The sequence below is a fragment of the Aspergillus fumigatus genome, chromosome 1 (genome assembly GCF_000002655.1).
Source record: "Aspergillus fumigatus Af293 chromosome 1, whole genome shotgun sequence".
NCBI lineage: Eukaryota > Fungi > Ascomycota > Eurotiomycetes > Eurotiales > Aspergillaceae > Aspergillus > Aspergillus fumigatus.
Genome location: NC_007194.1, coordinates 1777927 through 1798926, shown reverse-complemented (window position 1 = coordinate 1798926; position 21000 = coordinate 1777927). Strand labels below are relative to the sequence as shown.

The following is a 21000-nucleotide window of genomic DNA, read 5'->3' as shown; positions in this document are numbered from 1 at the left end:
CCGACGGCTGACCAAGCCGAGGTCAGCTAGTTAACTAGTTCAGCTGTTTCGGCATCTCCTGCCCTCACCTACCAGACCCCATCTTATCACGATAATCGGATCTTGAGCATTCCCCCTACGTAAAAATATGTTCACGGGCCTCGTCGAGTACATTGGGAGTGAGTATCTCCATAATTTGATTTATTGTATCAGACATAAGTCTAATTGGATCTGTTGCAACTTCTAGCGGTTACGTCTCTGGAGCCCCTTGACACATCGTCAAGTGGGGGCGGGGGAACATCACTGACCATTTCTGATTGTGAAGAGATCCTCAAAGATGCCCACCTTGGCGACAGTATTAGTGTAAATGGTATGCACTTCACTTGCCCTTGATGCTTAACAACAGCAAGCAATAGCAGAGCTGTTGAGATATTCGTTGTCTTTCTGTCATTCGTCTCATAACCAAGCGCATCATATATCTTAAGCTTCCCTCGACAATGGAGACCTCATAAACTAATGTATCAAAAGGAACCTGCCTGACAGTAACCGCATTCGACAAGACCTGGTTCAAGGTCGGCGTTGCCCCCGAGACGCTTCGGCGGACAAACCTGGGATCATTGGAAAAGGGCTCCCGGGTAAATCTTGAGCGGGCCGTTCTGGCAGAGACGCGGATGGGCGGTCACTTCGTACAGGGTCATGTCGACACCGTCGCAAAAATTCTCTCCGTCACTCCGGATCAGAACTCCTTGGTATTCCGTCTACAGCCTCGTGATCAGAGTGTAATGAGGTATATCGTGGAGAAGGGCTATGTCACACTGGATGGAGCCAGCTTGACGGTGACTAAAGTTGTGGATGGGCCAGACGGGTACTTTGAAATCATGCTTATTGCCTACACACAAGAGAAGATTGTGACGGCAGCTAAGAAGCCTGGGGATTACGTCAACGTAGAGATTGACATTGTGGGCAAATACGTCGAAAAGAGTGTCCAGGGTTACTTTGCTGGAACCGCTGGAGGAGACATGAGCATTTTGGAGAAGATGGTGTCTCGCATTGTAGACGAGAAGCTACAGCGGTGATGAACAACAAACCAATGCCGCCTGACCATCTTGGATAATGGGATTCCACCTCAGACCTAACCAGTATGACTGAATTCATGATGTCTTCCATGTATCGACTTGCGACCATGAAATCGATCACACCATGACAGGACTCTACCAAGGCCAGAGCTAGACAATCATTATGAATGGGACGTTAACAGGATCAACAGTGGTGCATGTTATACATAACTTCACGCACTTTTTGCATAAGGTAGGTAGATTCAAGTATGTCAAGCTCGTAATCTATCTGAAGGGCTGAAGGAACGCAAGATTTTATATTGACTGAGGTATCCAACGGCATTTCATGCACTACATAAATGGTACTTTATCATCTTATGCACAGCAGAGCGAGTTTTCTCCAGCAGCATGAGCAGAAGGGGGATCACTGCATTTGGATTCCTATACATTCTTGTTGAGGACACTCGACAAAGGGTATAAATTCGTCCTACCAAAGACACAGCTCACAGCAACCTCATTAAACACCATATACTCCAGACTTTTATAAGAGAAAAGGCCTCTTCCGTAGCTACCATAGTTTGAAAGGTCGAAAATCAGTCTCTCTGCCTCATTCTTCCATGGACTCATCTTCGTCGTCGTTATCCTGCGCTTGTCCCTCTTCGTCATCTTCCAGGTCATCGCTGAGCCAATCATCCTCGTCATCCATATCTACGTCTTCTTCGTCCCCGTCATCTTCGCCACCTCTTCCTTCAGCTCGAGCTTTGGCCTTCTCCTGTTTCTTCTTCTCAATGTTTTCTCTTTGCTGCTTCTTTCTCTCTTCCTTCTCCTTCTTCTTCTTGGCCCAATTCTTATCCAGTGATTTGACCTCTTCTTCGGATTTTTTGATGTAGTCGTGCCACATTACTCTGCCCTCACAGAGGCCTTCTTCAACCTTGATTAGCCGAAGTTTCAGGCGTGGACCCAGTTCGACGAGCTTGACCGCGCGTTTCTCCACCTCTGGGGTATCGGCTTTCTGAGCCTTTGCTTTCTCGCCAGACTTCATGCGCTGCAGTTCTCTCTTTGTCAAGACCTTTTTTGTGGTGCTCCCTGCAATCTCGACCTCAGCATCGGTGTCCAGTTCTGTCTCGCTTGCCGAGGTATAGCCAGCGGCTGATGGGTCAAGAAGATAGTCGGCGGCATCTTCCAACTTCCCAAGGTTTGGGACGGCAGACTTTCTCTTCTCCCGACTGCGGATTTCCTTAGGGTCCAAGCGTCGGATACGCTTCGAGATGCCAGTCTTTTTGGTGCTGATGGCATAATGTCTTAGATTCAAAACATAGGAATCTTCCTCTTTCTCTGATCCGGCGGTAAGTTCACGATTCAAAAGCATCACACGGCGAATGGAGGAGAGCGGCGTAGCCTGAGGATTGATGGGTGGGAAAAGTGACTGAAAGATAGTTGTTGTAAGGCTCTCTAGACGTTTCGGTACTTTCGAATCCTCCGTTGCATTTGGAGAGTTAAAATTGTTCATCACTAGCAAAGGAGGTGTTTTGTGATCTTGGCCACCACCTCTTGGGCGCTTCAATGCCTTCTCAACGTCTCTGCAAAGGGAATAGCTTTCGACTTTGAAATGAAGGGTTGGACCGCGAGGTGTAAGCGCCAATCGCATATTAGTATTTCCTGTAGCTGATTTTGAGAAAAGCATAAGATGAGTGACACCCAAAGGGCCCGCCATTGTCGTGTAGTCTCTGAGTCGATTGGATTTCCGTTCCTTAAATGACCCATCATCAGTTGCCGACTCCAGAAACCCGCCAGTGTGCTCCACGAAACGCTTACCTTCAATCGTACAGCTGTATCTGGCTCCATCATCAAACGGACATCCTTGACCAGTTGGCTGACACTGGAGCCGACCTGCGAAGCGCCGACTCTGATAACCATCGACTTCGGAGTTTTGCTCATGCTGTTTTTGGCGGCGGCAGAAGCATTTTGAGCCCGCACATGTGTGCGCTTCTTCGTACGTGCCTTGGCCATTGTAATATAAGTCCAGATATGATATTATTGGGAATAAAAGCAAGTCCCAATAGCTTCCTCCGCTGTCTGGACAAGAGTGTGACTTCTCTCTCAGGTCCAGAAAAAAAGTAGATTTGTCGGAGCAAAGCCGCGGAGGAGCTCGGATCAACAATTTTGCGGCGCCAAAAAATATTTCCTTTGCTGATACAAAGACGAGCACATCAGAAATCCAACGAAACCTATCGATCAAGTGCTGTGAGAATTATCCGAGCATAATGCGGGACGTCAAGAAGCGCAAGATCGCCCACGAGGCCCCAGAACATGGGAGCGACACTGAATCAACAAGTTCTCACAAGTCCGTTGCTCAGCAAGATGATCCTCTTGAGACGCAAGATGAAGCGACGGCCACAGAGTCAAGGCCAGCGCCCAAGAGCTTCAAAGATCTAGGCATCATTGATCAACTATGCGAAGCATGTGAAACGATGGGTTACAAGGCTCCTACGCCAATTCAAGCCGAATCGATTCCTTTAGCACTCCAAGGTCGTGACTTGATCGGTTTAGCGGAAACCGGAAGTGGAAAGACAGCGGCTTTTGCTCTTCCTATATTGCAAGGTATGATTCCATCAGACCTCACTATCCTTTGAGCGTCTTGGTCTTCAATCGATGTCTACTTTCCAGTCGTTTCGGTATCTGACAAGCCACCCACAGCTCTAATGGAAAATCCACAATCCTTCTTCGGCCTCATCCTCGCACCTACCCGAGAATTGGCGTTTCAAATCTCAAAATCTTTTGAAAGTCTTGGTTCTACGATCAATGTCCGATGTGCTGTGATCGTCGGAGGTATGGACATGGTGTCGCAGTCGATCGCGCTTGGAAAGAAACCTCATATCATCGTTGCTACCCCTGGTCGGCTGCTAGACCACCTGGAAAACACCAAGGGCTTCTCGCTACGAACTCTCAAATACCTCGTCATGGATGAGGCCGATAGACTTCTTGACATGGACTTCGGCCCCCTTCTCGACAAGATCCTCAAAGTACTCCCCAGAGAGCGGCGCACATTTCTTTTCTCTGCAACCATGAGTTCCAAGGTCGAGTCGCTGCAGAGAGCGTCGCTCTCAAACCCACTACGTGTATCTGTCTCGTCGAACAAGTACCAGACCGTCTCGACACTGCTGCAGTCATATCTCTTCCTTCCCCACAAACACAAAGATATCTACCTTGTATACCTACTCAACGAATTCGTTGGCCAGTCAACAATTATCTTCACTCGCACTGTCCACGAGACACAAAGAATTAGTTTTCTTCTTCGGTCGCTCGGTTTCGGCGCCATTCCGCTACATGGTCAGCTCTCCCAGTCTGCTCGATTAGGCGCTCTTGGGAAGTTCCGTTCCCGCAGCCGCGATATTCTCGTCGCGACGGACGTCGCCGCCCGTGGTCTTGATATTCCGTCTGTCGACGTCGTGCTAAATTTTGATCTGCCCACCGACTCAAAAACCTATGTTCATCGTGTAGGCCGTACGGCCCGTGCGGGAAAGAGTGGTGTTGCTATTAGCTTTGTGACGCAGTATGACGTCGAAATCTGGTTACGTATAGAGGGCGCACTTGGGAAGAAGCTCAAGGAGTATGAGCTAGAGAAGGATGAAGTAATGGTCCTGGCTGAGCGTGTCGGCGAAGCTCAACGGCAAGCCATTATGGAGATGAAGAATTTTGACGAAAAGAGAGGCACCAAGGCCAAGAAATTCGGCAAAGGAAAACGCTCTCGAGATGAGATGGATCAAGAAGAAGGATGAACTGGGAGTATGGAACTAAAACTTCTCCTAGTCGCTATTATGATGCCAATACCCATCCGAGATGATCAAATTTTTTCAACGATTTCCCTACTATATCAAATGCATTCTCAAGTGGAGATAAGAAAATGAAACATAAAGTACAGCAGCCAATGTATATTCTGCTTCCGGTATAGCTCCGAACATGTCATAAATCATTCAGGACAGCCCCTGATAGTCTCTATAAATCTAGACCGAGTGGTCAACTTTTCCTTGACGCAGAAGTTGCGAGACCATCATTGTATCGTGGTTTAATTCCTCCTCAAAGATCCCGTTACCGCACTACCGTCGACATCATTGACCTGCATTTCCAGGCTGCCTTTTGAGTGTACCAACGCTCGGACGGGACTCTAGATTTGATATGGAGGGTTGAAAATTTAAGAAGCCTGCAAGATTTCTTTGACGGTGCCGGCATCCCGAACGGCATTGGCAACGCGAGTAGCGAGATCGTCGGCTTCTGATCGGCTTGCAGCCTCGGCATAGACACGCACCGCATCTTCCGTGCCACTTGCACGAGCGAAGCTTCGTCCCTTGTTGTAGCGGGACTGCAGAGAATCAATCTTTGCTTGGAGTCCCGGGGGCGATTCGAGCTTTCGCTCAGCGTCGTAGGCCTTGAAGATTGACCGATCAGCAACCTCCACACGCACAAGCCGGGAGGGGAGATCGGTATATGTGGCAAGCCATTCCTTAGGCGTCCACCCTTTGTGAGCAAGAATAGCTTCGACGAGGAGCATGTCAGAGATGGCGTCGCCAACCGCTTGGTTAATCAAATCAGTAAGAGCTTGCAGGCACTCTAGCGAACGCTGCTGGGCCGGAGACTGCGGCTCTGTATTCTTAATGGTCTTCAAAGCATTCTCTGAGAAAGTGATAGTACCGTGTCCATTAGCTTCGAAGTAGACGCCAACATCGAACCGCATGGCGGCATGGTGGAGATGTTTCACACCAGTATTGGTGCAAACAGATGGGAGTTTGAGAACTTTTTCTATGTACTCGGTGCTCGATCCGTTGGCATAAGCGGTCTGAACAACGCCAATCTTGAGCTTCTGAGCGATTCCGGCGCTGCGAGCGAGGTCACCAATGAAGGAAGCAGCAAGAGTGGCAATGCGGTCACCGTCCAACAGCCTAAACACATTGCCTCCGTCAAGGAAATAGTAAACAATACGGTCGGCATCACCATCCAGAGACGCGCATCGATCAAGAATAGAAGCTTTGGATGATGGCGGGGCTCGCTGCTTGGTCTTGACATAATCGGCGCCGCACTGATACAATGGTTAGTACGGCGAGGATTGGAGGGCGTCACGGAAGTTGCTTACTTCGAAGTTGAGACTGTCAGGATTGATGACATCGTCGTTCACGATCTTGATGTCGAGACCAGTGTCCTCCGGCAGATATTTAATGAGTTCCCTCAGCTTAGGTCCACCGACACCGTTTGCACAATCAACAGTCAAAGAGCCCTTGACCTTGACGCCTCTCATGACCCTCTTGAAAGCTGCGGCAAGCTTTTCGTAATATCCTTGCTCAGTAGGCTCACCATACTCATAGTGCGTTCCCAGAGTGTTCTTGCATCGGACGACGTAATGCAGCTGGGGAGTGGTCATAAATTTCATATCGATGAACTCGGCCTCCGTGGCAGTGAGCGCAGCACTGAGGACGCCAATGAGTCGCGAACCGGATGCACGAGTATCCCGAGCGAAAACAACACGAGCAGGGTTCTCCATGCTAACATCGATCTCCTTAACCAATTCGTCGTAAACGTCACCGATATTTTCAAGCGGAGCATTCGCGAGTTTGGTGGCGTATGCTTCCCATTCAGCCTAGTGAAACGAAGTGTCAGCATCGAGAGACTATCGTTCTGTCGAAGAGGGAGGTCTACTTCCAACATTTCACCCTATTTTATATCAATACGTCAGCAAATTCACCTTTCATACCCCCATCGAAAGTTCCATAGGAGCTCACCATTGGGTCCACCAGTTTGACACCATTGTCCTCGGCAGGATTATGGCTCGCAGTGACCATGACGCCAATCCATTGTCCGCTCAACTTCTTGGAGCGAAGCGTTGCGAGCAAGCCTACAGCATAAACAACAGTGTTGAGGAGGTCACTGCGATGGATTGTCCATTAGAGCTACAACACGGCGATCGTGGGGTACAGTGGAGGCGGGGTTGAGTTGTTCCTGAGAAAACAAAATAGACTTACGCTTTCATACGGAACTGTAGCAATAGTTTTCAAGTCAGCTTAAACAAGCATAGAGATAACTGGGAAAGATCCAACGTACGCCTGCCGTGCCATATTGGAAGATCTTGCCCTCTGGCTTTGCATACTGCAAGGCCGCATCTGAGATAGCTTTGCGAACGGCTGGAGACGCCATTGTTTGCGGCACGGGACCTGGCGAAAGTCGTGTCGGGAAGCCCTAAATTCGATGAAACGAGAGTGATGAGGGGTCGCTGGACCTTGATGAGAAGAAAAGCAGGACAAGAAGGGGTTAGAAAATATGGGTTACAGACGAAGAGGTCCAGCCGATTATTGAAAAGTTGTCAGTCGCACCCTGCACGAGGGGAGCGGACCGGCCTGACAGCCTTAGGCTTAGGCCACTTTAGCTCCCCCTCCCTTGCTCCCCACAGCGCTCAAGCGGTGAGCCAAAGAAATACCGTGGTAGGCGCGGTTTCACAGCACCATCCTCCGGCTCTACGGAGTACTCACACCTGATTATTACTGGCTATTGCTAACTTGAGAATAAAGTTTGGTTGGAGCAAAGGAGTCAAAGAAAGCAAGGGAAACAAGACACAAATATGTTTTGAATTTGTCATTGTCGCAAAACTCTACATGAAACGTTGTGCATTTTTACGACGGGTTTATGCAAATATGGCATCTGTGCTGGGATCCACAGCACAACTGCCGAGATCAGGAGAGCCCGTCACCAGATCATACTTTCAGTCTGCGGCTTGAGACATCATTCTGTATGTCTTTGATCAAATACCTATTAGAAGCGATGCATTAGAGCTGAAATTTGCTTTTCACCAGCGGACGATCATCTGCCGGGCACTTACATATACCACCATGCGGTGGGAATGACTGTTCCAAGATGCCATAAGCTGTGAGCATCAATAAGCCCGTGCCAGGGAGGAAAGTCCTGCAACTCAAGACTCATGGCCAACATAATCCACACCACAATCATTCCGGGCCACGCCATCCAAACTTTGCCTTGCTTCTGATACCGGACGATGCTGAACCCCGTCCAGAGTATATTTTGGATGGCTCCGACCACGACGTTTGCAATCATGTTGTAGGTGTAATCCCATGACCAAAAACTGAGATAGCAAACGTGCATGGTGTACAGAAGAACGCAGATTGTGGTCGTTAGACGGCGTAGAGTCGGCTTGTACCGAGGTTTTCCTTGGTCAAGGCGCAGTATCCTGATTATAGCAAGGTATAGCCCGTACATCACGTTAGCACCAGCTCCGAAATAGTCTAACTTTTCTGTGAGAGGGAAATCCCTTGTGTGGAATAACATGCTGAATGTCCAGCACGCCAGCCCGCAGTAACCAAAAGTCAGATAGTATGGCCGTAGGGAATGCCATGCTGGGACTGTTTCTTTGATCCGACCGATGCCATTCCAGTGAGCGAGAAGATTGAGGAGGGAGAACAGGACAGAGAAGGGCTCCTGCATGCCGAGGATCCTGCGAAAAGGCCACTTTCCATGAAATTGTACCACCGGATTCAACATGGGAGGGTCGCGGGCAAGTCGGCGATCTGTTACTACATGTTGACAAGTGTAATCGCACTCTGCTGGACAGGTCCATAAGAGAAGGCGCAGATGGAGAGCTGTGAGAGAACAGTCAGCACGGACGAAACAGATGTAGACTGGCGAGACATACGAATGATAGAATCGCCATCTCGACAATTTTCAGCCTGACATATCTTTTGACAGTGAGTTCGCTGTTTTAAGTTCTCCAGGCGTTGTTATTAAGGAAACGATACCTTGACACATTCTTTGAAATCAGGTAGGTGATCACCCAGGGAAGCCGTCGACCTCCCTATCAGAGAAGCAATGAGAAACGCGAGAAAGCACAAGTAAAGCTTGCTCTTAGCCGACCACAGAACCATGGTGCTAATGGAGTGGAGTACAGTGTAGAGCTGGAGTGCCTGAGCTTAAGGGGAGAGCTGTGAGGTTGACGCTTCAAGGCAGAGGATCGGAGATGAGTCTTGGCAATTCATTTACGGGAGTATCTACAAGAAACTGGGTTCTAGACCAGGAGGGTAGGATCTCCGCGTACTTTGGACAATCTATAACAGCTTGTTCTGAAAATTTGACAAGAGTCAGGTATCTAAGAGACAAATAGATGGGTAGAGTTATATACTTCTTTTCATAAAACACCCTTTTAGCCAAGGAGGAACATTCGGACAAAACGCCGAGGTATTGGACATCAACCCTAAACAGATATGGTTTCTGAGGGCTAAAGGAATCACATGGAGATTACCGGAAAAAATCTAGTGTGAACCAAAGTCGAGACTAACCTTAATCAGGATTTAGCGTTTGCCCTGACTGAGAATTTCTATTATTGATGGCAAAAGTAAAGAGGGAAAAAAAGTCGAGCTTTGAGGGGTCGTTTGGAGATAATATTTACTTTGTTTCTCTCACTCACTCATCCCATCACAAAAGCAAACCTTAGTCTCTCGGTTGGCTTCTACCCCTTTGTATTCCTCAGATTCATTTTCCCCCCTCCATTCTCCCCCTTATCAACCAAACAGCATCTCTATTTCCAAGATGGAAGGTGTCCAGAGACAACAATCTGCAGAGCCTTCAGCTATGATCCCCAGCAGTGCTGATCGTATGGTGGGCATGGACCATGCTGAAGTACGTTACTTCACCAGGTATGAGACTAATTATTATCCCTGATCAGTATGATATTTTGTGTCTGACCTTGTTCACAGTTATGATCATCATGGTAAATTCTACCTGTTATCCGCAAAACGTTGAAGGGTATGTGAAGCTAACACAAACCCGTGCTAAGGCATTCATGAGGAGATGCTTGTAAGTTCATATACAACATGGAATCACATTGATATTAGTGCTGATAGTTCCCCATCACAGAAAGACGACGTCCGGACTCGGTCTTACCGCGATTCCATTTATCAAAACCGCCACATTTTCAAGGACAAGGTTGTTCTCGATGTCGGTTGTGGCACCGGTATTCTCAGCATGTACGTCACGCTTGTACCGAATAGATCAACGCTCCACATACTGATGTTATGACTCAAAAGGTTCGCCGCAAAGGCAGGCGCCAAGCACGTAATTGGCGTGGACATGTCCTCGATCATCGAGAAGGCGCGCGAGATTGTCGCGGTCAATGGCCTCTCAGACAAGATTACTCTTCTTCAGGGAAAGATGGAGGAGGTTCAGCTCCCATTTCCCACGGTGGATATTATCATCTCCGAGTGGATGGGATACTTTCTCCTGTATGAAAGCATGCTGGATACCGTTTTGTATGCTCGTGACCGCTACCTTGCTCCTGGCGGCAAAATTTTCCCCGACAAGGCCACCATGTACTTGGCTGCGATTGAGGATGGCGAGTACAAGGATGACAAGATCGGATGTGAGAGTTCTCTGGCTTACGTTAGGCTTTTAAAGGAGTACTAACTCGGTATAGTCTGGGATAACGTTTACGGATTCGATTACAGCCCCATGAAAGAGATTGCCCTTACGGAGCCCCTTGTCGATACCGTCGAGCTCAAGGCCCTGGTCACCGATCCTTGTTCTATTATTACTTTCGATCTATACACGGTCACTAAAGCAGACTTATCGTTCAAGGTCCCTTTCTCCCTTCCCGTCAAGCGCAGCGACTTCATTCACGCCATCATCGCGTGGTTCGACATTGATTTCACTGCTTGCCACAAGCCCATCAGCTTCTCCACTGGCCCTCACGCCAAGTACACACACTGGAAGCAAACTGTGTTCTATCTTCGCGACGTTCTCACTGTTGAGGAAGAGGAGTGTGTGTCCGGTATCTTGGAGAACAAGCCCAATGACAAGAACCCTCGTGATTTAGATATCCAGATCTCTTACAAACTGGAGACCACGGACAAGTTGCGCTATGATGAGGGCAGCTGCTTTTACAGGATGTAGGTCGCTCTTAGCCCGGACTGCAGCACTTCAGCGCTAATTCTTCGCAGGTGCTAAACCATCAATTTCTTCATGAGTTCGTTGATGAACTTTTTTTCCTATCGTTATTTGAGGACAGATAGCATGCTGTCAAACGACACGAAAGCTTCGCCTTGTAAGGCAACGTTATTGCATATATGAAAGGTTACTTGTATGGACTTTGGGTCGTTGTATGGTCTCTTTCGCCCTTCATTCTTGATTTTCGGCGTTGTATTGGATGGCAGGGGAACGGCACATTATTTGGCGCGAACGGAGAGACTGATTTTGCATGTGACTTTTCGAAGCTCCTCGAATTTTTTCAAGTAGATACCCCGAGTTGACGCTCAGTCCAGCCACCTCCGACGTGTTCCTTAGATTGTTTTGACCTATCATCTACTTTTTACATCCATATCCTTCATTTTCTTCCATTTGACTCGGGGTAATCTTTTCGTTAGCCTACTTGAATCGAGGAAGGTCTGAAGGAATACGCATCTGATCGGGAGTGTTCATGCCTTGTTCTGTGGGCGATACGATTATGAGCTGATGAGGAGCGGAACTAACCACGTTGTAAAGTTCCTCGGCTGAGAGTTAGATCAAACAAACAAGTTGAGAGGATATAAGGAGTATTGGTCTGGTCCGGCAAAGTTTCAATTAACTAAAGTACCGCAGAATAGCACCTCAATGCCTCAATGATAGAGATTTTCATACATACCACAGCTATTTGCATTGTTGTCAAAGCTGATGGGTTGTTGTCTCCAGTAAACACACGTGATCTCAGTGGGCTTTGCCCCAGATTAGCATCAGGATGCGGAGAAAAGACATCTTTCCTCCCAACTAGCACCTCACTTTGTAGTCATTGCAGAAACATCCACAAGGATGAACCCTTATACCTCTCTCAGGGCACCCGGGGCCTTGAAACATGTCTGGTAACACCTCTTGAACCGTCCCTTTTTCCATAACATGTACTAACGCGACAGTCAGCGCGAGGCATTTTAGGACCGGACTTCCTACGAAGTACATGCGTTTGGTATGCAATCGACGTAACTCTCAGCCTCAAAACAGTCACATTCTCGTGATTCAGTTATGCCTCTACCTTGCTAACTCGGCATTACAGACAGTCGGCTTCCGGGGCCTGCAAAACGCAGTCCGTCCTTTGACGCTGAATCGGCACCCCATGTCCATCCGCCTTTACTCAAGTATTCCGCCAGAAATCGAGACGACATCTGTGCAAGAGAAGCAGACTCCTCTAGACACTTTCTCAGAGAGTGAAAAAAAGCCCTCACCGACGCCTTCACCCGAGACCTCAGTGACTGATGAAGTGAAATCTCCATCAGCAGCGCCTGTGAACGAGACACCTTCCATAGAGGCAAACGAAAACACACTGGCAGATGGAGACGGTACAGCGTTTAGTGATGGAAAGGAGAATTCAACGGCCACCACAAATGAGACCTCCACAACCGATTCAGCGACCGTCGACCAGAAGACCAATGTGGACTTTGATTCTATACCGAAGAATGCTGCGAGAAGATTTATTTCAGTGCGCTTGGGTCCCCTTGGGTCTAATATAAATCGTTATGGGGAGTTGTAAGTCAAAACGTCATAAATTGACGCCTTTATGTGCGAGGGGAGACCACTTGCTGATAGATTATAGCGGACCGTTTTTCCTCAGGTGAGCTGACTAGTATTCGCTGCATACGCTATTGACGCTCACATAGTGCTTTTTTGCATCTTCAAGGGAAAATTGCCAGTGCCCATCGTGCCTCCGTCCAGATACGAAGCAAAGATCCGTGGATACATTCTCAGTATGACTCGCGGTTCCTTTTGGCCGCCTATGAATTTGCTAATCGCTTTCGCTATTCGCGCTTTAGATACACCCTGCAGTCTATGCTAAAGACATCTTATACGGTCCTAATCTTGTTGAAGTGCTCTGTGAGTTTACAAGCTTTAGGCCGGTGGACAAGAGGCTAACTCTAGTCTAAGTCTCTGATGGACATAGGGGACTGTATCCATATTCATGGTTAAATAGCCATGCCAACCTAACCGTCGAGAGGAAAACGTTCTCTGCGCCGTTCAAGTTCAGGTTCGTATCCCCTTCAATCTGTATATTATCGAATTCTAATCATCCGACATTGCCAGAGAATTCTCATCCTACAATCCTGATCAAGACTCTTATCCTGAAGTCGAGTACTCCGAAGTTATGTCTGACGACGCCGCATTGTTAAGGTGGTTTGATGAGATTGTGAGTTCCTCCTTCACTCAAGGCATGCTCAACAGCTCACACCAATCAAGTACAAATGGGGTTTCTGTTTTGTGAAAGGAGTCCCTGTGAATCCTGAATCAACTAAAGCACTTCTCGAACGGATTGCGTTTATCAGACACACTCATTACGGTATTACATTCTCCCCGCAGGCGATTGCCACCTTCGAATTTTCTACATTAAAGATATCCTACTAATACATCAAAGGTGGATTCTGGGACTTCACATCGGACTTGACCTTCAAGGATACTGCCTACACCACGGAATTCCTAGGCGCGCATACAGACAACACATATTTCACTGACCCTGCTAGACTTCAGCTTCTCCACCTTTTGTCGCACACTGACGGCCATGGGGGGGCCAGCTTGCTTGTAGACGGTTTCAAGGCTGCCGCCATCATGCGGCAAGAAAATCCAAAGCACTGCGGAGTCCTCGCCGCTACCAAGCAACCGTACCATTCAAGCGGAAATGAGGATGTATGCATACAACCCGTGGAGCAGGCCCCTGTCTTCAAGATTCACCCCGAACTGAACCGACTATACCAAATTCGATGGAACAACTATGATCGAGCAGCAAAACGAAACTGGGGATTGAAGGAGCAGAACCGATGGTATAACGCAGCACGCCATTTTAACAATATTATCCAGCGCCCGAATGTTGAAATATGGACACAGCTTCAGCCCGGAACTGCGCTCAGTCAGTCTTTAAATGCCCTCTGGGGGGACTCTGCTAATTAGGCTTCTAGTCTTCGACAACTGGAGAATGCTTCATGGTCGTTCCGAGTTCACTGGCAAGCGGCGGATGTGTGGTGGATATAGTATGTTATACTCCTGCCATTCGTTTTCCTGAGTTGAGGACAATTCTCTTACTAACACTTCATTAGTCAACAACGATGACTTCATCTCGCGTTATCGACTTCTGAAATATGGAAGAGAAAAGGTTCTTGAAAATCTGGGTAACCTTGCTTTCTACAAGGGTAATCCCGCTTTGCTCCTGTAAGCGGAGAGCCCAGGGACGACCAGAGGTCAACTCCCATCGGACGCTTGGAAAACCCCTCTGCGCTAAGCATATGATGTCGGAAATGTAGCATAGCAAGTACTATTAGCGTACATATCAGAAACCTTTTGGACAGGCGAAGCATCATGAATCAGACTGAACTTCTCAGTTCGTAATGAGCGGAGGCGGTCGAGGACGCCAGTAGAGATCAATATCACGTGATGTAGGCACAGCAGCTGACGTTGTTTGGTCGGAGCTCGAGCATCGCCAGGACAGCTTCAACCCTCCCACCTTCTATCTTGATCTCCCATCCTTCCTCTTTTCCCCGATTACGCACCCTCAGTACTCTTTCGCTTCTCAGAATCAATTAGCTTTCAGACTCGCACATCAACCTTGTCACCATGTCGACCCTTGAAGATCTGGAGGATCTCGAACGCGAGGAGAGAGACAAGAAGAAGGACCAGGGCGATGGTGACGGCCAGCAGCCTGGAGGAGATGGAGATGCTGAAATGAAAGATGCCGATGCAAAGAAGAAGGACGAAGAAGATGATTTACTGGATGAGGAGATTCTCAACTCGAGCACAGCAGACATTGTCAAGCGGCGACGGATGTTGGAGAATGAGCTCCGCATAATGAAAAGCGAATACCAACGATTGACCCATGAACAGAATACTATGCGGGAGAAGGTGAGGGATAACCAGGAGAAAATTGAGAACAACAGGTACGACATGCTTGTCACTCTAGTCACTTCATCTCTGCCCTACTGTCATAGGTCTCCGGATGGCCGGAGCGGTGGCGATGTTGCAAATCTATCATCGGGATTTGTCTGGAAACCTGTATAATTACTCTTACTGACACTTGTATTTATAGGCAACTTCCATACCTCGTCGGAAATGTCGTCGAGCTTTTGGATCTGGATGTTGAGGCAGAGGCCGCCGAAGAAGGAGCGAACATCGATCTTGACGCTACGCGAGTGGGCAAATCCGCTGTCATCAAAACATCGACCAGACAGACTATCTATCTTCCTCTCATCGGTCTGGTAGACCACGAGAAACTGAAGCCCGGTGACCTGATCGGTGTCAACAAGGATTCATACCTGATTTTGGATACACTACCCGCCGAGTACGATAATCGTGTGAAGGCCATGGAGGTCGACGAGAAGCCGACAGAGAAGTACACGGACATTGGTGGTTTGGATAAGCAGATTGAAGAGATAGTGGAAGCCATCGTATGGCCGATGAAGGAGGCTGAACGATTCACGAAGATTGGTATCAAGGCACCAAAGGGTATTTTAACCGTTCTTTCCCCCGGTTCTTCCGTTGTCGTTCGGCCAGCATTCTAACGCATATCTCCTCTTCTTTAGGTGCTCTGATGTATGGTCCTCCTGGTACCGGTAAAACCCTTCTTGCGCGAGCCTGCGCCGCAGAGACAAACGCGACGTTCCTGAAGCTTGCTGGACCTCAGCTGGTGCAGATGTTCATTGGTGACGGCGCCAAGCTGGTTCGGGACTGCTTCGCTCTTGCCAAGGAGAAGGCCCCTTCGATCATTTTCATTGACGAACTCGACGCCGTGGGTACCAAGCGTTTCGACTCCGAGAAGTCCGGTGACCGTGAGGTGCAACGGACCATGTTGGAGCTTCTGAACCAGCTTGATGGATTTGCTTCGGATGATCGTATCAAGGTCCTGGCTGCGACAAACCGTATCGATGTCCTTGATCCTGCTCTGCTCCGTTCCGGTCGACTGGACCGCAAGATCGAATTCCCTCTCCCCAATGAGGAGGCACGGGCAAACATCCTGCAGATCCACTCCCGCAAGATGGCTGTGGACGACGCCGTCAACTGGGCCGAATTGGCTCGAAGTACTGATGAGTTCGGTGGTGCGCAGCTGAAGGCCGTCTGTGTGGAAGCCGGTATGATTGCTCTCCGGAAAGGCATGAGCAAGGTCGGACACGAGAACTACGTGGATGCTATCGCCGAGGTGCAAGCCAAGAAGAAGGATACAAATATGGGTATTTATGTCTAGAGTTATTACATAATTAACGCTGTTTCTCCTTGTCTACATCCCTCTTCCCCTATTCTGATGGCCTAAGTCGGTCAAAACCTGTCTTCAGTATGCATGCGGTCATGCTCGTTGATTATAATCTTGTGATGTCTCCTATCCTCACCTGTCTTGGGATCTGTTTGGCAGATAGGTAAACAGCCATAATGGTATGAATAACTCATGGTCCTGAAGTGAATATCTGGCCATTTACCTAATGTGGCAGTAGGTAACACCGACGTATATATCATTCGGATCTCATTATCCGATTGTATTGAGTCAAATACGTCTTCTTGCCCGGATCTTGGACTCAGTACTGTACAGAGTATGCTCATCAATCACGAGGAGACAGTAAAGCCTCCAATAAACGGAAGCATGAGGAAAGCCAAACGGAGAAACGCAAGGGGAGTATATGTAACCAGTCCAAGAGGATTCCAGCAGCGCCTTAAGAAATTCAGAGAAAATACACTCATGCATGCGTGAAAACGAGTAAGGAAGAATTGGAGAAGGAATACATGTCCAGACATGAAGTGGAGTTCCATCCAACGTTCGGGTAGAAATGCATGATGTGTCCATTATAAAGAAAAGTAAAAAGAGATCTCGTCCGAGACGAGATCGCTAGCCGGTATCAATCTGCATGATGGGGTATAGTGGGGTGAATCAACCGATGAACGCCGTCGTGCTTGCACGTAGACCCATATGACTTTGTTCCATTGTATGCTAGGTTTGAGAAAGAAAAAGGAAAGATGCGGAGTAAATAAGTGTTGCATCGTGATATAAAACTGCATTGGGTAAAGTCGCATCATAGAGAGAAGTGTGCTTGGTCAGAAGAGACCTTTGACATCGACAATTTCAACACTTCCCGGACGATCGCGTTCCATATGGAACCACCAGTCCCTGCCTCTCTTGTGACTGTAATTCCAGGATCCAGTACAAGTATCCTTGTCCCAGGGAAGCCCGGTCGGAGACGACAGGCTCATGGGAGTAGACGGCGTCGTCGGTGTGATAGGACTTGTTCCCAACGCTGAGCGACTACCAATGCTGCCCCATCCAAATCTCGTGACAGTCGTGGAAGCGGGGGATGGCGGTGATTCTTCGGGAGGCGGAGGGGGAATCAAGCTACCTTTGCTGCCGAAACAGTTGACTCCGACTCCGGCAGCGTAGGTCAACGACTGGTTTGAGGCAAGGATGTGCTTCCATCCAATGAGGCCGCCATCTGCGTCCTGGCCAGGTAGGTCGGGGCGGAGTATGAATCGAGGGATTGAGACATCTTTCTCCGTCGTTCTACTACCCACTCGGCCCATATACGCTGGCATTCGGAAGTTGAACACTGTGACTGGCCCATTGGGCTCTTCCTTTGCCCTTCCAGAGGACAGCGATCCGTACTGACCCATGCCTGGATCAGGCTCATCATCTGAAGCATCCTCCAAGGCATTGTCGGGTACATATGAATCGGAGTGATCAGTGATGAGAACTTGCATTCCGGTTTCCGTATCCTTGGCAGCCATGTCAATGAAGGTCTGCGCCCGTATTCGTGCCGATGTTAGATTGTTGCCCGCTGGGAGGGCCAATGGGCGGGTGTTAACAGAGCCATGAGAGCTCCGAGGCAGGCTGTATCGGTCAGAATTGATCAGGGCCTGCCCTCTAGGAATAGGCTGGCAGACAGCCTGGAGTATTCCGGGAGGCTCTATATCTGAGGGTGCTCGAAGGGTCTCCAGACAGGGGAAACCCGAGCACAGAATGCTTTGAGCTAAATGCGAGTTTGGTGTGTCAACATGCTTTGGTGGCTTGGCGAATGGGGCACAGTCTAATCTCGTCAGGGCAGTATTCGGATTGGGACAGGAGAGATCCCAATGCAGATGCTTGAGACTGGACGACGCAAACAGCGGCTGGAAAACAATCCCATCAGCGTTTAACGTCGGACAATGGCCGGTCTGCACGATCTTGAAACGCTCCAGATTTCTAAGCGATGCTAAGATCTTTGAAATTACAAGCAAGGATTGGATGTTCTGTTCAATAAGAGCCAGGGACTTCAGCGAGCCGGACTCCGGCCGGGAGGTATACTGTGATAGTCCGGTATCAGTGATGCCTGGCAGGCGTTCCAGCCGAAGGGACTCCAGTGGCGGTAGACACAGCAAAGCACTATCGGCGAAGGCATCCGCATCAAATGATGAGATGCAAAGATGACGCAGCGAGGGTAATAGGTGGAACATGCGAAGGAAGATGCTCGGCTCGAGGGCACTTTTCCCGTTCAACGCATGGAGCATCAGTGTCTCAAGATTCGACCAGGAAGCATGGTAATCCAGAAACTCAAACATCTGCAGAGGACCCAAGCTGCCCGGACAAGAAGTGTTGCGCGGAGACTCCTCCTCGGAGACCTCCGGCCCCTCTCCCAAGATCCATGTGTGTTCCTTGAGCTTCTTCCGTGTCGATAGTGCATGGGTCAGACGATCGAACTCATGGTTGTACGTGATGGTCAAACCCAACAACCGTTCAAGGTTGGGGCACACCATAACAACGGAGGCGACAAGGTCTCGGTATTCTTCCCATTGGTTGCTGTGCTTGCTTGTTGTGAAGAGAAGGTCCATCTGCGGAACACGGAGCTCCAGGACAAGGTTGGCCAGCGATTTCCTTTCGCGGAGGGTTCGTCTCAAAAGTTTTAGGCGGCTGCCCCTTTTCATCCGATACTTTTTCAGCTGCGCAGGAGAATCATTTCCGATGATGTGAATGCGAGTATAGCTTCATCGCAAAGCTCGTCAGCGTTTCAACACCATCCAAATAGCTGTGATTGAGATCACTCACAGTTTGGGTCGAACCACTCTTTCCCATACTCGACAAGTCAAGGAAAGAGCATACAGGTCACGATGAAAGCATGTCAAACAACCCGACTGGTTTGGGCCTGTATGCAGAAACTGTAGTTGATTGAGAATGCCATCATATACCTCGTGGGGTAGACGCTTGAAGACCGGCTCCAGAATCTTGTCCAGCGAAGCAGCAGAGTCGCAAAGACGATATGAAGAAGTGGGCGAGGAAGGGGAATAGGATGTAGGGGAAGTCGAAACGGTGTAATTGCTTTTGAATGAAGAGATGGAAGAATTTCGTGAAGGAATCTGCTGTACTGTCACTCCGTAGGCAGCATCCTTATAGTTTTGAACCTGTCCATGATGGGGCATTGTCGAATAGGGCGCAGCAGCGGTCTCGTGTCTACTGGCGACGACGCTCATTATGACCGTGTACAACGAGCATCAAAGATGCAGTGACAAGGAGAATGAGGAAGTCAAGTGATTCGCAAAAGGAGAGCGAAGACGAGCAGGACGGAGGCTGGCAGTGGGGAGAGGTGGGGAATCAGAGGACTGAAGGCAAGAGTTTAAGAGCACTTCTGGTATGCAAAATAATATATCCACTTTAGCAAGTCAGTCAATGATTCGTCCAAGCTTGAAGGGTAACTGAAACCCGGGTCAGATAAGGAACGCGATAGAGGGAGTGGCACGATGATGGAAATTCGAAAACAGAAAGAATGAAGCTCAAAGGAGGATGCCCAGAGAAAGTCTCTTCAGGGCAAAGTAGCTGAACTAACAGAAGTAGTAAAGGAGTATTAACTCAGGGTCATCCACTGTACTTTGTGATTTTCGGTTTCCCCATTATTTTTACCCTCCCCTTTCGAGTCTTTGCGGTTGACGAAGTTGACTTTGCAAGCACCACCAAATAGAATTGTGTTCTTTTTTTCCACATACCACGAGCAAGAAGGGTTGACCAGTAAAGACGAAGAACGGGACGGCACTCCAAGGCCGATCATCCCCACAAGAGGAATGAGACTCTTAGACGGGTTTCATGTATGTGAGTTGCAGCCTCGTAGGTTTTTTGATCCTTGCAATATTGGCATTATCCATGCGAGTAGGAACCCATGCAAATGCAGCCACCTGCAGGACCTCGTGCTCAGGAACTGTGGAGGAAGCGGAGAACTCGTGCCAAACGTGCATGACGGGCAGTCAAGGCGTCAAGCACAGAGAGAGGGGGGAAAGGGGCCGCAGGCTTCTAGTTGGCTGCGGGTGCCCACTGCAAGTAACGGAAAAGGGACAAAAGGAAACGATCAAAGTCAAAACGACTTACTTCGTAGTTGACGAATTTCTCTTGAATGCGGGTGTGGCCCTGCCTGATCTAGTAATGATGAGAATACAAGCCTCAGCGTCCATTACAGAGACCGTAACTGGAGTACGAAGAACTTTCAACCTCTTCTGATAGACAATCAATACCCTTATTATTAATCTTGGCCTACGACTTTCCACGGCTGCAGACGGTCTAAGAGCCAGGGACATTCCACCGTCTGTTGTGCATTATGCATAACATTTGACACAGAGTTGGGAGGGTGGATGACGACGATGGTGGAGTGTGGATATCATTGAGTATGCACGACGCGCGCCTCACATGGAAGTCACAACATACATACAACAAAAGGGGTAGAAAAACACTAGTGTCAAATGATAGTATGGACACCATGGAATGGCTACCAAGTTAGACCTACCTTAGTCTGGTTAGTAGAGGGGGCAGTTATGGTTCGTGCCAGAAACACCGCACTAAGCCTAAACAGGTATAATCTAAGTTCGTTAGCTTCAACAACTTGCGCTCCGTATTTAGTACAAAGTCACCCGTATTTACATCAGAGGCCCCTTTCCTTTCTGACCCCTTTCGAGCTGGCTCCTGATCCAAGCTAGAAGCCCAAGC

The 21000-nt window shown here is 48.7% G+C and overlaps 9 protein-coding genes across 9 annotated transcripts; 5 read left to right on the top strand and 4 right to left on the bottom strand.

Moving 5' to 3' along the window:
• The first annotated feature begins 49 nt into the window (after positions 1 to 49).
• AFUA_1G06240 (riboflavin synthase) lies at positions 50 to 1436 on the top strand. The gene is made up of 3 exons (XM_745280.2): positions 50 to 158; positions 227 to 349; positions 508 to 1436. The coding sequence occupies exons 1-3, from the start codon at positions 128 to 130 to the stop codon at positions 1053 to 1055; spliced, it is 702 nt and encodes a 233-aa protein (XP_750373.1). The 5' UTR covers positions 50 to 127; the 3' UTR covers positions 1056 to 1436.
• A 5-nt stretch (positions 1437 to 1441) lies between these two features.
• On the bottom strand, positions 1442 to 3127 carry AFUA_1G06230 (Brix domain-containing protein). The gene is made up of 2 exons (XM_745279.2): positions 2850 to 3127; positions 1442 to 2784 (listed from the first exon to the last, which is right to left on the bottom strand). The coding sequence occupies exons 1-2, from the start codon at positions 3042 to 3044 to the stop codon at positions 1642 to 1644; spliced, it is 1338 nt and encodes a 445-aa protein (XP_750372.1). The 5' UTR covers positions 3045 to 3127; the 3' UTR covers positions 1442 to 1641.
• A 171-nt stretch (positions 3128 to 3298) lies between these two features.
• On the top strand, positions 3299 to 4813 carry rrp3 (RNA-dependent ATPase RRP3; the record flags this gene model as incomplete). Its single annotated transcript, XM_745278.1, has 2 exons — positions 3299 to 3635; positions 3732 to 4813. 2 exons carry the CDS (start codon positions 3299 to 3301, stop codon positions 4811 to 4813), a joined length of 1419 nt encoding a protein of 472 aa, XP_750371.1.
• A 413-nt stretch (positions 4814 to 5226) lies between these two features.
• agm1 (phosphoacetylglucosamine mutase PCM1) lies at positions 5227 to 7418 on the bottom strand (the record flags this gene model as incomplete). Its single annotated transcript, XM_745277.2, is given in 6 exon segments — positions 5227 to 6108; positions 6163 to 6663; positions 6723 to 6737; positions 6755 to 6950; positions 7046 to 7059; positions 7125 to 7418. The coding sequence occupies 6 exon segments, from the start codon at positions 7215 to 7217 to the stop codon at positions 5227 to 5229; spliced, it is 1701 nt and encodes a 566-aa protein (XP_750370.1). The 5' UTR covers positions 7218 to 7418.
• A 161-nt stretch (positions 7419 to 7579) lies between these two features.
• perA (PGAP3/PER1 family protein) lies at positions 7580 to 9206 on the bottom strand. Its single transcript, XM_745276.2, has 4 exons — positions 8828 to 9206; positions 8725 to 8767; positions 7897 to 8671; positions 7580 to 7826 (listed from the first exon to the last, which is right to left on the bottom strand). The coding sequence occupies exons 1-4, from the start codon at positions 8951 to 8953 to the stop codon at positions 7772 to 7774; spliced, it is 999 nt and encodes a 332-aa protein (XP_750369.1). The 5' UTR covers positions 8954 to 9206; the 3' UTR covers positions 7580 to 7771.
• Positions 9207 to 9431: 225 nt separating this feature from the next.
• On the top strand, positions 9432 to 11694 carry rmtA (protein-arginine omega-N methyltransferase HMT1). The gene is made up of 7 exons (XM_745275.3): positions 9432 to 9721; positions 9782 to 9795; positions 9862 to 9881; positions 9942 to 10051; positions 10112 to 10443; positions 10498 to 10969; positions 11021 to 11694. Exons 1-7 carry the CDS (start codon positions 9615 to 9617, stop codon positions 11025 to 11027), a joined length of 1062 nt encoding a protein of 353 aa, XP_750368.3. The 5' UTR covers positions 9432 to 9614; the 3' UTR covers positions 11028 to 11694.
• Positions 11695 to 12872: 1178 nt separating this feature from the next.
• On the top strand, positions 12873 to 14244 carry AFUA_1G06180 (putative trimethyllysine dioxygenase TmlH; the record flags this gene model as incomplete). The annotated part of the gene is made up of 5 exons (XM_745274.1): positions 12873 to 12940; positions 13250 to 13377; positions 13453 to 13941; positions 13991 to 14062; positions 14129 to 14244. The coding sequence occupies 5 exons, from the start codon at positions 12873 to 12875 to the stop codon at positions 14242 to 14244; spliced, it is 873 nt and encodes a 290-aa protein (XP_750367.1).
• A 398-nt stretch (positions 14245 to 14642) lies between these two features.
• AFUA_1G06170 (proteasome regulatory particle base subunit RPT5) lies at positions 14643 to 16263 on the top strand (the record flags this gene model as incomplete). The annotated part of the gene is made up of 3 exons (XM_745273.1): positions 14643 to 14962; positions 15112 to 15527; positions 15605 to 16263. 3 exons carry the CDS (start codon positions 14643 to 14645, stop codon positions 16261 to 16263), a joined length of 1395 nt encoding a protein of 464 aa, XP_750366.1.
• A 254-nt stretch (positions 16264 to 16517) lies between these two features.
• On the bottom strand, positions 16518 to 20969 carry AFUA_1G06160 (uncharacterized protein). The gene is made up of 4 exons (XM_745272.3): positions 20925 to 20969; positions 19898 to 20873; positions 19081 to 19681; positions 16518 to 19017 (listed from the first exon to the last, which is right to left on the bottom strand). The coding sequence occupies exons 3-4, from the start codon at positions 19500 to 19502 to the stop codon at positions 17103 to 17105; spliced, it is 2337 nt and encodes a 778-aa protein (XP_750365.2). The 5' UTR covers positions 19503 to 19681; positions 19898 to 20873; positions 20925 to 20969; the 3' UTR covers positions 16518 to 17102.
• Between the last annotated feature and the right edge of the window lie 31 nt (positions 20970 to 21000).

Bases quoted from the DNA above. Each gene is read 5' to 3' on its own strand.
- AFUA_1G06240 (XM_745280.2), top strand. From the start codon at position 128: ATGTTCACGGGCCTCGTCGAGTACATTGGGA. The intron at 159-226 runs GTGAGTATCTCC...TGCAACTTCTAG, and splicing joins CCTCGTCGAGTACATTGGGA to CGGTTACGTCTCTGGAGCCC. The intron at 350-507 runs GTATGCACTTCA...ATGTATCAAAAG, and splicing joins CGACAGTATTAGTGTAAATG to GAACCTGCCTGACAGTAACC.
- AFUA_1G06230 (XM_745279.2), bottom strand. From the start codon at position 3,044: ATGGCCAAGGCACGTACGAAGAAGCGCACACATGTGCGGGCTCAAAAT. The intron at 2,785-2,849 runs GTAAGCGTTTCG...GGGTCATTTAAG, and splicing joins ATACAGCTGTACGATTGAAG to GAACGGAAATCCAATCGACT.
- perA (XM_745276.2), bottom strand. From the start codon at position 8,953: ATGGTTCTGTGGTCGGCTAAGAGCAAGCTTTACTTGTGCTTTCTCGCG. The intron at 8,768-8,827 runs GTATCGTTTCCT...CACTGTCAAAAG, and splicing joins ATTTCAAAGAATGTGTCAAG to ATATGTCAGGCTGAAAATTG. The intron at 7,827-7,896 runs GTAAGTGCCCGG...CGCTTCTAATAG, and splicing joins CCCACCGCATGGTGGTATAT to GTATTTGATCAAAGACATAC.
- rmtA (XM_745275.3), top strand. From the start codon at position 9,615: ATGGAAGGTGTCCAGAGACAACAATCTGCAGAGCCTTCAGCTATGATC. The intron at 9,882-9,941 runs GTAAGTTCATAT...TCCCCATCACAG, and splicing joins GCATTCATGAGGAGATGCTT to AAAGACGACGTCCGGACTCG. The intron at 10,052-10,111 runs GTACGTCACGCT...ATGACTCAAAAG, and splicing joins GGCACCGGTATTCTCAGCAT to GTTCGCCGCAAAGGCAGGCG.
- AFUA_1G06160 (XM_745272.3), bottom strand. From the start codon at position 19,502: ATGAGCGTCGTCGCCAGTAGACACGAGACCGCTGCTGCGCCCTATTCG. The intron at 19,018-19,080 runs GTGAGTGATCTC...TTTGCGATGAAG, and splicing joins AGAGTGGTTCGACCCAAACT to CTATACTCGCATTCACATCA.